The 15,036-nt window shown below is 38.7% G+C and overlaps 1 protein-coding gene across 5 annotated transcripts in view; it reads right to left on the minus strand.

The window, feature by feature from the left end:
- Positions 1–10,747, minus strand: part of DMXL2 (Dmx like 2) — a 160,828-nt gene extending 150,081 nt beyond the window's left edge. For 3 of the 5 annotated variants that reach the window (XM_037021035.2, XM_037021033.2, XM_037021032.2), the window contains exon 1: positions 10,258–10,744. In XM_037021035.2, the coding sequence (XP_036876930.2) occupies positions 10,258–10,344 (87 nt within the window). In that variant the 5' untranslated portion in view covers positions 10,345–10,744. Of the gene's footprint in view, positions 1–10,257 lie in introns of all 5 variants that reach the window. The other 2 variants (XM_037021034.2, XM_073211855.1) reach the window with 2 other exon arrangements.
- Positions 10,748–15,036: the final 4,289 nt, after the last annotated feature.

A 15,036-nucleotide genomic window follows, 5' to 3' on the forward strand; every position in this document is an offset into this window, starting at 1 on the left:
GGATTTAAATACAAACATGCCAGTAATTACATTAAATATAAGTAAATAAATAATACGAATTTAAAGTTCTAATTAACACAACTATGGGATATTTAGAAGACACAGTTCTGAAATGTAACTATATAGAGAAGTTGACAGAAAAGGGCTGAAAAAGATAAACTTCAAAGTGGTAACCAAAAGATCGCTGAAAAAACTATATTAACATCAGATGAGGTAGACTACAGAAAGCATCACTAGAGTTTTTTTTAAAATATTGTTTCATAATGATAAGTCACCTCACCAGGAAGATAAAATCATTTTCATATTTGTAATCACAAATAAATTAAGCAAAAATTTTAAGTCTACAAGAAGATAGGGATAAATCCACTCCTAGATTTTAGCATATATCTCAGTAAGAAAATGAGTAAGCAGACAGAAAAGCAGTAAAGTTTTAGAAGATTTAACAGCATGATGAACAAACTTGACCTAAAGGACACATGCAGAACACTGTACCTAACAATTGCAAAGCACACATTTTCTTTAAGCACACATGGAACACATACAGAAATTGACCAACTGAAATTTCAACAGGCTTAAAAGGGTTGGCAGAATATATTGTATGTTGTTTGGACAGCTATGCAAGAAATTAGTAAGCAGAATAATAACTATAAATATCCCATTATTTGGAAATTTAGAAACACACTTCTAAATTATTTATGAATTAGTAATTTAAAAAACAGCTTTGTGGCATGTAGATATAGTAGGCCTTAAGAATACAAAACTTACATTCTTAAGTGCATACATGAGAAAGAAAGACTGGAATGAGCTACTAAACACTTATCTCAAGTTAGGGAGAAAATGGCAAGGTCAATGCAAATAATGTTTGAAAGCAGGAAAGAATAAATTAAGAATACAGGTTACTGAAATAGAAATAAACATAGAACTAGAAAACTTAGAAGTGGGTTATTTTTAAAGATTAATAAAGTCGATTAACTTCTGTAGAAGAAAAAAAGGCACAAAATAATCAATGGTAGTAATGAAAGAGGAAACAGTACAACAGATGTTGCAGACCTTAAAAAGATGAGGTTGCTGTGAACAATCTTAGACTAATAAATTTGAACACCTACACAAAAGAAGAGTAAATTCTGAGAGAAATAAATATACAAAACTCATTCAAGAAAAAAGTACTGATAAATATTCTCAAATCTTATACGAAGCCTCCACCATGAACCCTCAGTCCAACTTACCAAGTTGTTAAGAGGGGTTATCTCTGGATTATACCACTACAAATGATTTTATCTTTCTTCTGCATTTTTAAATTATCTGCAAGGGCACATGAGCCTTGGGCTCCAGTCTTAATTCTGCCATAGGTTTAGCTGTGCGCCTTAGATTAAATTCTCTAATTTCTAGAGCTGAATTTCCTAAACTAAATCTAAATTGAAAAACATTTCATTTCATGTACCCATTTAACACAGAAGGTAGATATTAATCCTATCCCTTCAAAAAAATACTGTCTTGTTTCCATATAGCAACCACATACAATGGCACTATTAAATACTGCCAGAAAGAAGGATATACAGTTCACTTAATCTATAACCAAAGTCACCACTTCGGTAGATGATCCCCAGTTTAACTACTTTACAGTTTATAAACAACCTAAACCAACTCCTCTTATCCACTGTGGACTTTTAAATAGCTGGTTTACCTTAGAAGATATGCACAATGCCTAGGTACTCAAATTTTTTAAGTAAAAAATAACCAGGAAGTTATACTAATCAAAATTCTACTGAGGAATGGAAACTTTCCTTTTTTCTTTCTATATTTCAACAATGTTTGAATTATGTTTTTACAATGTAGATAGTCCATTAATAATTTTGAGTTCTTTATGGTTTTTGTTTGCTTATCATTTTTAATGACCAAATTGGGCTTTTGATTTTATCTATACAAAAATTTCCAGCATAAAATTTTGTCTATGTATTTGCACATTCTTAAAATTACTTTCTAAAGAAAATCTTGCTTCTATCCAAGAGTATTCCTTTGACTGAGTTCAGCTTACCACCAAGGGTGGCAGCCACCTCAATTATGTCTTTGCAGACTCCTCAGTTTTCAATTCCAAGCCCAGCTCAGCTGATGGTTAAAACATGTAACTCTTAAAATGCAGAATTACTAAATTCCAGGTACTAGATTAATCTCCAATTCTTTGTGTATTAAAGTCTTTCAAAAGCATAAATAAGGGAAATTTGAGAACTTGATGGGTCTTCAATTCCTCTCAATACACTAACATACATCCTCAGATTAAACCAGACCAGCAAAACTTTATACCTGGATTGTATTATATGTACTATACCTGCCCTATCCTATAAATATTATTCATATAAATATGGCCTAATTCCATCAACCTATAAAGAAGTATTATTTTTAAATGTCTTATAAAAGCAATCACTGTTTCCTATAAGAACATTATGTATTACACTAAGTGCCCTGTTTATTAACTTTTGAGTACTTTTCTTGTACCACCATAAAATTATGTTCTAGGTGCCAAAGAAATAGCCAAAAAGGGCACTGAAGGCACACAGGTCATTGAGTGAAAAAAGAAGTCATTTGAGTTTGTTTTAAACAAGGGATTAACAAGATTTGATTCATATGTTAAAAGGGTCATTCTGACTATGTTGAGAATAAAATGAAAGACCATAAGACTAAAGGCAGACAAGGCAGGGAGACCTGTTAAGAGCTTATTGCCATAATCCTGGAAAGAGATGGCATCTTGGACCAGGGTGGCAGCAGTACAGAACATGACATGTCGTCAGATGCTGGATGCATTCTGAAGGCACAGTCAACAGAATTTGCTGATATTAGATGATGTACAAATGAAAGAATGAAAGATTCCAAGGAAACTGGAGAAAAAAATGCAGTAGCCATTTCCTGATTTAGGGAAAGCTGGAGGAGCAGAATGTTATGAGAATGGGGTCTCTGAGATCACTTTTAGATGCAGACAAGCTATCAGACAACAAGAGAGAGCCAAAGACACAGCTGCATATAGGATTCTGGAATCTGGCTGACAAGGAGCAGTGAAGGGAAGCAGAAGAAAAGCAGGAAAGCTAAATGAAGAAAGTACTTCAATAACGAAGAAAAAGCAATTTTATAGGAAAGTAAAGGCGAAACACTAGAGCAATGCCTTTGAGTAGATAAGGGGGATGGGAATTAGGGTATTAATCAGGGTTTCTCACATCGTGAACAGTACTGACATTTTGGGCTGAATATCCTTCATTGTTGGGGGCTGTCCTGTGCATTGTAGGACTTTTATCAGGATCTCTGGCTTCTCTCCACTAGATGCCAGTCCACCCCACCAACCCCATCACAACAATAAAAAATGTCTCCAGATATTGCCAAATGTCCCCTAAGGGGAGGAAATCACTCCCATTTTAAAATCACCTGTGTATATGGAGGAAATGGCCTTTGCTGAAAACACTGAGAATTCATCCACATAAAAGGAATGATAGAAGATGCTATGCATAGAGTATAGGATAATAATCCAAATATCTCCTCCTAATTAGATTATCCCAAGTATCAATACAGTCAAGGCCAGAGGATACATGAGGAAGTTACTAGCATATCACAAGCCAGTCATTACTCCTAGGAAAATGTTGGCATTTTGTTTTGAACTACAGCTACCATATAAGCTATGTGTATCTTTGAACTGAGACTAAGCCAAAACTTTTATACATTTTGGGGGTCCATCCATGACTCATTACATAATGCCCATATAGTCTAAAGTTTCCTGGATTTCTCCTGAAATCACAGGATGAAAACATCAAGACTTAGTATGAGTTAAACTGAGTATTATTATTCCTGAGAGGGCTCAAGTTTTAGAGGAAGTAACCCTAAAGGAACATATCTCCAATGATAATCTAAAAGAATATTATTCATGGCTTTCAAATCATTCCAACAAATTTTCACGTACAGTTGCACTCTATTTGGTGACCTTTTATATCTTATGACTTCTCTATCACATAGATATAGGATAACCCTCTTAATGTTTAGGTATTTAGGATGGGAGGAGAGAGAAGCATTAAAGGAGCTCTTGGCAATCATGAAATGAGAAGGTGTGCAAATAAAAAGCACAGTCAATTGGTTCTACACATAAACACCGAATCCAGGGTAACATGAGCTATCTCCAAGAGAATAAAATAGTCACCTGTGTAGGTTGTGCCTGCTCCCCCAACAATAGGTTCTATCTTGCTGTATCATGGATTAAGGTTCCAAAGCAAAAATTAATACAAAAGAATTCTACCAATTCAAAAAGATAGAAAACTCTCAAACTTCTATATCTGGCTTCCAAACTTGTCTTAAAAAATAACCCACAACCGTGGATGTCTTGCTGCCCTTGTCTAGCCTGGATTAATACTTAGTCCATAGGCACACACCTGATCATCTGATCATCTACATTTGCCTTCTTACAGCACTAAACTATGTTTTCTACCTTTATCTTGCATCTACCTACCACTTCAGCATTTTATTAAAAATAAAAATAATAATAATAATAGGAGAAATGTGGGATCAACATATAAATCAAGTACAAAAATCAAATGAATATTCATATTTGACCTGATGGTTTATAGGTCATATTGCATGATCAAAACCGAAAGTTTCTGTGATGACTGCCCTTGTACTGTTCACCATGTAAGAATTTATTCACTATGTAAGAATTCGTTCACCATGTAAGAACTTGTTCGTTATGCTTCAGAAGATTGGAGACTGACGAGAATTAGGCTTGAGATGGATTAATGATTGTACATTGAGCATTGACCCCCCTATACTGAATTTTATTGTTGTTAACAACCATTTGATCAATAAATATGAGAGATGCCCTCTCAAAAAAAAAAAAAAAAAAAAAAAAAATAACCCACAAGCTACAAGAGCCTTATTAAATCTGAATTAGATAGTCTCTATTATTTCCTTTTAAAATATTGCTTTGCTTTTTATCACAGAAGAAGATTAAATTAGTTGGGCATGACTTGTTTTCCACTGTGCCACTGCGGTTGTAACCCAACACCCCATGCTCTTTTTGGTGATTAAATACTTAGACTCTGATTTGTTCTAAAAATTTCTCAAGTTCCAAGTTAAGACAGTGATTATAATTTCTAAAGTCTTCTTTGGAATACCCAAAATTCTAAGAACAGAAAGTAAAGGAGTTAATATATGTAGTGGGCAGAGAACCTCAACGCCATCACACTGGCCCCCATCTCCCACTCCATACTGCAAAATGACAGTCCCAGGCAACCACCATCTACCAGATGCAAGGATCTTGAACAAGGGCCTTCTCCTTGACTGTGAGCCAAAAGAAGACCTCCTATTTCATAAACACTCTGCATGGCTAGAAAGGAGGTCAGGCTCCCTGAGGGTAAAGTCTGACCAGTAGTCATGTACATACATGTGGAGAGGCAAAATACAATAGACTCCAGACCTGTAACTTCACCACAGTCACTTTGTTTCCCTTGGAAATGTCTAGAAGTCCATAAATGTTCATTCAGGGTCTGCTACTTAAAGATAACCTAATTTAAGAACATCATTTTACAAATAGAAAACCTAAACAGGTTTAAGCCAAGATGATACAAGTGTTTGGTCTTGGACCTCTCATTTCTGGGCAGGCATTATTCAGGACTCTACGAGTTTCTGGTAGCTGCTAGGAGCCTTCTCACTGATAAGCAGGAAGACTAATCCACACAGGGATGTAAGTAAGAACTTACATAACTTCATATTCACCTACAGGCTAACACCAGACACAAGCCCACAAACTCTGAAAGATATCATATAAATAAACAAGAAGCTACTCTCCAAGAACAAACAGGATAATTTCTCTTAGAAAAGAAGTCTACTCTCAATTCTTAACTTCCTTCCCTTTGCTCTCAGCATAAGTTGTCAATAATTGCATGAGCTATTAAACCTATTGATAAGCACCCGGCACAGAAGCATTTTTCTGGCCAGCAACCCAGTTCCCCTGGCCAAAAGTAATCTCGTATTTTTCCTGAATTCCCACAAGCATTTAAGTGCCAATACTACACAGCTGGCCTGCTGTGGGTAAGCACATTTCTTAACTCTCCTAGTAGATTAACATTTCCTCCATTTCTTTAATAAACTCTGAAATCAAAACTATGTTTTTTATTGTTGTTGTTTGTTATTCTCCATAGAGCCTCACAGACCTACATGTTTAACAAATATTTGCTAAATGTACAAAAAGGCTGATCATTTTCAAAGTTCAGTGTTGCCATAGTTCTAGGACTGGACTCTTATTATATACTACAGTGGAACTAAAATATATCTAAATGCCAGAAAAAGAGGTCTTATAACATTATGTTTTAACTTTAAAGTGAATGTTGTTTCATTCATTACTAACTTTCTGGTGGTAGTTTAAGAAAAAAACAAAAGAACAGCAAAAGTCAATCAATGTCACAATACAGATATGTCTTCCTAAAAAGCTATGGAAAAAATATAATTTGCCTAAATATTTAATTTGAAAATTATATTTTTCAACATTCTAAGGGTCTTTGCTATTTAAAAGAACCCTGTGTTTTTTCTAAAAATCACTTTGTGAAGAAATAATCACCCAATGATTTATCCTTCGTATCAATAATTTGTCCTTTATATTCTTTGACACTGTTGTTCTTGCCATCCAGAAAGGCCCTATACCTCTCTCTCTTTCCAAATGTCAATCTTCCTCTTGAAATCTTTTATCTTCCCAACTATATATGATCTCATTCATTGCCTTACATGATAATTATGTGCATCATTCCTACTCTCTGCCAGTGTTATAGGCTCCCTGAAAGTGGAAATGACATTAATTTTTATAAACTGTGATCAATGTGTTGAATTCACAACAGACTGGAACAGCACCAACTGTCTCTATACACCTGAAAATACAGTCCACACGCATGCCAAAATGTGAAAAAAATTAAATTATTAATTTGATAATTATCAAATTAATAATCACATACATCATCCTTTTAATTAATATTTTAATGCTTACAGAAAAGTTTGAAAACTAAAGACTATTTTTCAGAAAAGTAATGACATAAAGAAGAAATTTATACTATCTGTTGCATTATGCCGTAAAACATTCACTTATCTATAAAAAGATAGTAATAAATGTCTCAATGGCAAAGCAAACGTCAACTCAGTTCATACATGGTAGAAGATCACCTCCTTGGACTAACTGGGATCTGACTTATTGCAGGATAACAGTACTTCCAGAATTTAGATCTTACATCAAAAAGAACAGAATGATCAAAAGGTGATATATACAGCTATATTTATACAACCACTGTTGAGTATTCTGAAAAACTGCTAATTAACAAAACGCAAGTGAAACCGTGTTAGCTTACATATTACCACTAAAAGTACTCATATCACTCAAACTGTACACTGCAAGTTGCATCGCCATGTCAATCATCAGTTGGGCCATGGTGACATAACCAATAGTCAATCACAGCCCAGCTGATCACACCACCTACTGCTTACCATGCAATATATTAACACACTGTTTTTCAATTACAATTTCATAAACACTTCAAAATCCTTTTAGAACAATTCCTTTTCAAAACTTTCAGTTTATAGACTGAAATAAATGACCTACCCTGTTTTGAAAAGGTGTAGGCCTTACACTTACACACACACACACACACACACACACACACACTTCTGAGAAAGCAGTAAGAGGGTAGAAAGATACTACAGAGAAAAGCCCTTCACAGAAGTCACAAGACCTCCATTCCAGTCCTGGCTAATCCTCTTCTTAGTCATCTGACCCAAACTAAAGTTTTTCATCTGAGTATGCCACAAAATAAATGGCATAATCTACATAAAAGAGCTTTATTTTTTTTACTATATTAATATAGGCATTCAAATAACTATTGGTTGATGAGAGTACTTGGAAATCAGCTCGTTCTCTATTTTTTTAAGCAAATTTGTTCAGAGTCCAAAAGGTCATATCTAGTTCATGGCAAAATTATAACTGGATTAGTGCATTCGAAACTAATATTAAAATGAGATGGTGTGCAACAGGGATTTGTAAATGCCAAAGGGCCAAAGTAATCAGTGTCACAGACAGTGTTCCATCCTAAACCAGGTAAATTTTGAGTCATACTGAGAATATGAAAATAAAAGATTCTTTTGTTGCAACATAAAAATATAGACTTAACAGTGAAAAGTTAGTATGTCTATAGCAGAGGGACCAAGGTGAGGAGTACCTATAGTTGAATATAAAGTCAAAGACAGCAGAAGAACATCTGACAAGTTTAAATTTCATAACAGCTATTAGGAACAACTACATATTCTTGAGCGAAAAACAATATGGTGAACTGGTATTTGAAGAAAATTATCCCAGCAGCTGTATGAAGAATGAACTGAAGTGATCAGAGATGAATACCAGGAAAACCAGTTTGGAAGCTTTTATATTCAGTAATACAAATAACATTTTACAATTAGGTAGTAACTAAGGACATGAAAAGAGGTAAATCTGATAGACACTGCAGAGTCAGCTAGACTTGGTGACAGGTTGACTTAGGGAGGTGGAAAAAGATCTGAAAATAATTCCAAGGACCTGGTCAGGAGTAGCCTACAGCATAACCACACCTGCGCAGTGCTAACTGTTCTTGCGCTGGCTTTTCCAGACTGAACCTGAACCTGTTTAGCCCTCCACACCAGCCCTGCAAAGAGACACCGTTCAATTTCAAATGGATACAGAAAACTACCACCACCATGATAGTGTGGAAATATGCAATAACCCAAGGTTCCAAATTTGTTTCTTGATGACAGAAATCTGGGGAAACCTGAAGAACTTCCTCCCCACCTACACTATCTGGGGAGAGGAAAATTTCTTCTATTACCCAAAGATTCTGTATACACTTGAAGTCCAAGCTCAATTCTATATGGATCTTTCAGGTCACATGGACATAAAACACAGATAACACCATGGATGGGCATAGATGTAACAATACAAGTCAGGCAAATTATATTTTTAAAGGGTTCATTCTAAACTGAAACAGTCAAGTTGATAACATTTAAAAATTAAAATGGCCAAAAGGCAATCTTATCACAAGATTGTACACAAAATGTATCACAATGATAGGTAAATTCTGTTCCAGAATGCATTGTGCTACATGATTCTGCAGTTTTGCTGGAGGTTTTCTTATTTCTGCAGCTTTAAAAACATGCTATTGGAGGGCAGACACCAGATTAAAGTGTTTCCCTTGTCTAAAAACCATACCATTATCCTCTTTACAATTTTATCAAGCAAAATGGTTATCAATCACAATGTGTATGTAATTGAGGTCTCACCGCCTACAGTTCCTTCTAAGAACTATGAATAAATTTAATACAAAAAAGGAACTCACATTAATCCATGTGAATCTATCTGGGTAAAAGAAGCTCCAGGGCTTGGTTTGAATTAGCCATACTAACATCTCATTCTCAAAAAGTACTGGTCCATACAAGCTCATTGAGAAATGTCTATTTCATTGGATTTTAAAGAGGTTCTAACGTTATTGTTTACATACACTTTACTCGCACAAACAAGAAAAACAATGTCATAAAATTTTCCCATTGCTTTAGTTTAAAAACAGACAAACCAGCCTACCTTGAGAACGGATTAAATATCACCTAGGAAGGTTACCAACCTGTGATCTCGTGATAAGTAAGAATTCTTCAGGCCGCTGTCACTCTAACCCTATTCTAAATTTTTCAGGGACAGAGAATGAATTTTTCTGTTTTCTCAATGGAATTAAGAGCCTACGTATCAGGAGATTGAGGGTCGGGTTTAGAAGAAGAGGCTCCAGAGGATCCTCGCTGCCCTAACACAGCGCGAGGGGAAGCCAGGCGCAGCATCGCCTCCGCGCTCCCAGACAAGACCAAGTCTCCTCGCCTCCACGCAGGCGACAGCAGGTGCGAAACGGACGCTCTGGGGTTTTCAGCGGTTGCAACCATCTTCCTCCACCACAGACCCGGAGCAGTCTAGGAGAGGAACCTTCTAGTCCAGTCACCCCCGGGGCCCGTTTGCTGAGGGCGGACAGTCTCTTCCCAGACGGGAAATTTCCCACACCAGCCGCAGGGCTCGCAGTCCCACGCGCCGCCCCCCGCCCCCCTGAAATTTGGGCTGCCCAGGGGGCGCGGCTGGGGCCCACCAACACCTCGCAGCCTCTCGGGTGGACGTGGGCCCGGGACGGGGAGTGTTGGACCCCGCGTCCGGATCCCGGTCTCCCCCCTGGGCTCCTGGACTTCGCTCACCGTGAAGGGGACGTCCCCGACGCTGCCCACGGAGTAGCAGTTGTCTCCAGGGTTGACAGCCCCGGTGAGGACCTGATGCAGATGCATCTCCGGAGCCCGGGCTGGCCAGGGGAATGCGCGAGAGGAGCGACGAGCTAGAGCGCTTCCCCCTCCGTCGCCCTCGGCACCCGCGCCGCTGCGGCTCTGGCTTAACGCCTCGCCCCCCTCCCGGCTTCCCCTCGCCAGGTCCCAGCCTTGGGAGCTCCTCGACCGCCGCCGCCCCGCCCGGATTGCCGATCGGCTGCGGAAGTGCCCGGATGCTCCCGCTGTCTGCTGCACCGGCGCACAAATGCGGGAGGGCAAGGGTGCGTGTGAGGGGGACGCCCGGGGTAGCGCGCGAGCCGCGCGCGTGCTGGAAGAGACGCTCCGCCCGAAGGAGATGGTGGGGCGCGCGCCCACCTCCCGGGAGCGACAGGGGAGTGGAAGGGTAAACCCCTCCTCCCGCCACTGAGCTCTTAGCCTAGTCTTGCTCCCTCCCCGCGTGCGCGTGCGCGCGCAGTGGTTTCCAGGGCAATTGCGCGCGCGGCGCGGAGCCTCGTCCTGGGATTGCGCGCGCAGACCTGCGGGAGTTCCCTTGGAGCCTCCCGCCTGCGGCCGGTGGGGGCAGGGGCGGCCGCGGGGCAAGACCCGGGCGGATCCGGGCCATTGAGCAATTCAGCACAGGGGACACACCAAGAGTCCATTGTGCTGACTTTAATGCATTCCTGAATACAATGTGTGATGGTCAGTGCAGCTGACCTCAGGAAACCCATCACTGGAAAAATCCACCTCGGAAATCTTAGATGACTAAGGATTCTTTTAAAGTACGGTGCATAAAATATTTCGTTTTACATAAACAAGTCATCTTGCAACTGTTTGTAGAAGCCATACTCCTGACAGCAAATTATTTTGCTCCCACCTTTTGTCACGGATGTTCTAGATGGCGAAAGGGCCCTCTAAAGACAGGTGACTCCTCTAGACTATTCGTTTCATGTGTGATGTCATGGATTCGCAGAATCGCCTGGTTTTTCCAGACGGTCTGTAAACTTTGAGTGGTTAAGACAGGGATCAGATTTCTGCTCCAGGTCAAGTCATCACAAATGTTTGAGCCCATACTGTGCATTAGTCACTGCAGCAAGGGAGTAGAAGGGATTCCAAGATAAAACTGTCTATAAAACCAGGCAAAACGCCAAAAGTTGTGATTGAGACTCGGAAGTCTATGCACCACAGAAAAGGAAAAATAGTTTTGACTAAGGGGATGGGTAAGTGCTATGGAAACGCTGACAGGAAGGACTGGGTAGAATTTTGGCAGGCTGAGATGGCACAAGAAACCGTGCATTCAAATAGAGAAAGTACCACTAGCTAAGGCTTAGAGGTGGTGGAAGAACAAAACGCATGTTTGAAGCAGAGGATATCTGGATAGGGTGGGGAAAGAAAGTGATAGTTAACAAAAAAGGTACCCAGGAGGTAGTTTGTGGCCTGCCTGAACTTGGAGAGTCTTGAATGCTTCACTAAGAAGCTTAGGCTTCATTCTGCAAGGCGACCTAGGGTTGTCCATCAAATTTTTCTGAGCCGAAATTCACACAATCAGAGCTGCTTTAGGAAGATGACTTTGTAGCACTGAGAAGGATAATTAGAAGGGTAGGGAAGATGGGAGGCAAAGGCCTGGCAGAGATTAGTGATCTGTTCAGTGGCAAGCAGAAGGAGGAGTCAAAAATCATCCCCAATGACCTAAGGCATTTTCCTTTTCTTTTTCATTTAGTGACATAACTGTTCCCCCCACCCCCATCCCCGGTTCCGCAGATTAAAAACCAGAGAGACACTTGGGCTCCTTTCTCTCTCTCTTGCCTGTATCTAAGGGTCCCTTTTCCAGATCCCTAATTTATGTCCCTTATCATCACCACTACCATTTACCTTCATTTCAGACCTCTCATTTAATTACTGTAAGAGCCTCCTAATAGTTTGCTTTTCATCTCTTTGCTCTCTCATCCATCCACCACACCACAGCCAGAGAAATATTTTTAAAGAAAAATTCCTCTGCTTAAAATTCCCACTCCCTCCAGTGAAAGTCTAAACCTCTTAGTTTGGCTGACAAATCCATTCATTCTGGTTTCTGCCTAATCTTCCTGTCTTATCTCAGGCTGCTCCCTCCCACCCACTATGCTCCAGTCCCACTTGGAACTATTTCCTGTTTCCAGAGCATACTGTGTTCTTTATACTTCCTTGTCTTGATTCATGCTCTTTGCTCTGTCTGGAATGCCTTTCCTCCCCTTGTTGATCTGATAAACCACAAATAAGTTAAAAGTCACCTACTCAGCAAAGCCTTCCTTGTCCACCCCCAAACATTTTGAGGCTTCCTCCATTTGAAACACACATATCACAAAGTATTGGTTTATGTCTGTTTCTTCTACTAGAGTCTTAGGTATTTCAAGTAAGAATCAGTATCATATTTTTTTTCCCCAGTGCCTTAATCATAGTACTTGATTTGCTTACATACAAGATATGACTGTGAATAGGAACACCCAATTTAGCAAGAAAAATGTGTGGCATAAAAAGTACCTTTCATTATACATGTTTTAATTTGCATTTGTGAAAAGTCTTTAAATTATTTTATAGTGGTTTTGTAGAGGGAAATACTACATGCTCATGCTAATATGATATACTGTGTACAGTAGGTATATTGGGTTCTATGAAATCACAGGTTCTGTATGTTTAATTATGTATCTTTAGGCATGAATAAAGGTGCTAAACCACATAGCTAAAAAATAGTGAAGATAGAGCAAACAACAAAACATACACACACAAATGTTCAGTAAAATGAAGCCTTATACTGCTCATGAAGTTCCATGAAGGCAAATATTGATGCTGCCTCTAGGTATTAGCAACTAAGAAGCATGCCACAGTATCAAATAAATTTGAGAGAATTCCTGTATATACAGCATATATCCGTAAAAATTGTTATAAAACAAGCAGTTAAAATACAATAAATTTAAATACATTCATTTGCAAGAAGGTTTAACACATATAGACAAACTTTTCAATAAAAACTAGAACAAAACATACAGCAAAGTAGTGCTTTTGTGAACAGCTGTATAACAAGAAATGAACACTGTTTCTAAGTGTCAAAGATTTTAATCTTCACCTTCAAAACTTAAAGAAGTATTTCAAAGCTTGAAAGTCATTGTTACTACTGGATTCAAGATGAGTTTCTTAGTCTTCAACCCTCACTGCATTAGAAACTGAGTCAAAACCATCATCAGACGATCATTTATATTCCTGCTGTCAAGAGCATTATTAATTCCACGTTATTTAAACCATTTCACAATTTACTCTTGTTTGACAGCATTCCACAAAGTTTGACCCATTCACATAGTTGTGAAATTGTAAACCTCTTCCTTCTTCATTTTGGTATCGACTCAAATTCAGAAACCCGCATCTACCTGTTCCTCTCTCCCTCATGAATCCTTCAAATGACTTCTTGATAGCAACATCTCAAGGTTGCAACTGGGTAGTTAAGTCTCCTGCAATTACAGTGGAGCCTTCTGTTGTCTAATCTGATCAACTAAAACTCATTTCAGACTAATATGGCAAGTTTCCTTAGTAGCTCAGCCACGAGAACAGCTGTACCACCTTGTAACTGTCCACAATTTCATTTCTTCCTTGTTCATCTAACCTTTTTCTCAGACCTAAAAATAAAGAGGAGATTCTTTCTTCTGACCTGGAAATGGCTTTCTTTCAAAACTTAAGAAAAGTAGCAGTTTTGTGTCATTAGCAAATCACGAAAATACAACTGTAAGGTATAATTTTCCGTGTCCATGAGTTTTATTAATAACAAGTGTTATACCTTCATAGTTGGGTTTAATGCAACATTGGATATCAAAGGGACTTAGTTTCCCAGCTGTAATTACATACTCACATGTACTACTTATCTATTACTGCATAACAAATTACCCCAAAACTTAGTAGCTAAAATCAACAATAAACAGTGTCTGCTTAACTCTGTGAATCAAGAATTCGTAGTGGCTTAATTGGGAGGTTTTGGTAAAAGTCTCTCAAAATGTCAGCTAGATACTAAAGCTAGACACAAAAGACCACATATTACATGATTCCATTTAAATTAATTTTTCTAAAAAGGCAAATCTATAGACACAGAAAATAGATTAGGAGTTACCTGAGGCTGGTAGTGAAGTGGGAAGTAAATACTAATGGGTATGAGGTTTCTTTTGGCATGATGGAAATATTCTAAAATTAGATTGTGGTCATGGTGCACAACTCTGAAATTTCCTAGAAATTCATTGAACTGTATGCTTAAAATTAGTGAATTTAATAGTATATAAACTGTATCCTCAATAGAGCTTTTGAAAAAGAAGTGTCAGCTAGAGTTTCAGTCATCTGAGTGGGCCATGAGAGTGTGCTGGCAGGTTGCCCTGAGTAGCTGGCTGGAGGCCTCAGTTCCTCACTGTGTGGTCCTCTCCATAGAGCTGCATAACACAGCAGCTGGCTGCCCCAAAAGCAAGTTACCTAAGAGAGAGATCAAGGTGGAAAATGCAATTTCTTTTATAACTTAGCCCTAGAAGTCACCCATCACTTCCACCATATTTAGTGGATGCCTGGACCAGCCATGATTTAGTGTGGGAGAGTAGTTCCCAAAGAAATGAGAATCACTGGGGTCACCTTGGAAAAGGACTACCATACCACAGAATTCAAGGATTTTATCTTCAAGTGTCAAGGGGCATCATCTGAGTCATTCTTATTCTAACC

This window comes from Manis javanica, chromosome 8 (genome assembly GCF_040802235.1).
Source record: "Manis javanica isolate MJ-LG chromosome 8, MJ_LKY, whole genome shotgun sequence".
Taxonomy (NCBI): Eukaryota; Metazoa; Chordata; class Mammalia; order Pholidota; family Manidae; genus Manis; species Manis javanica.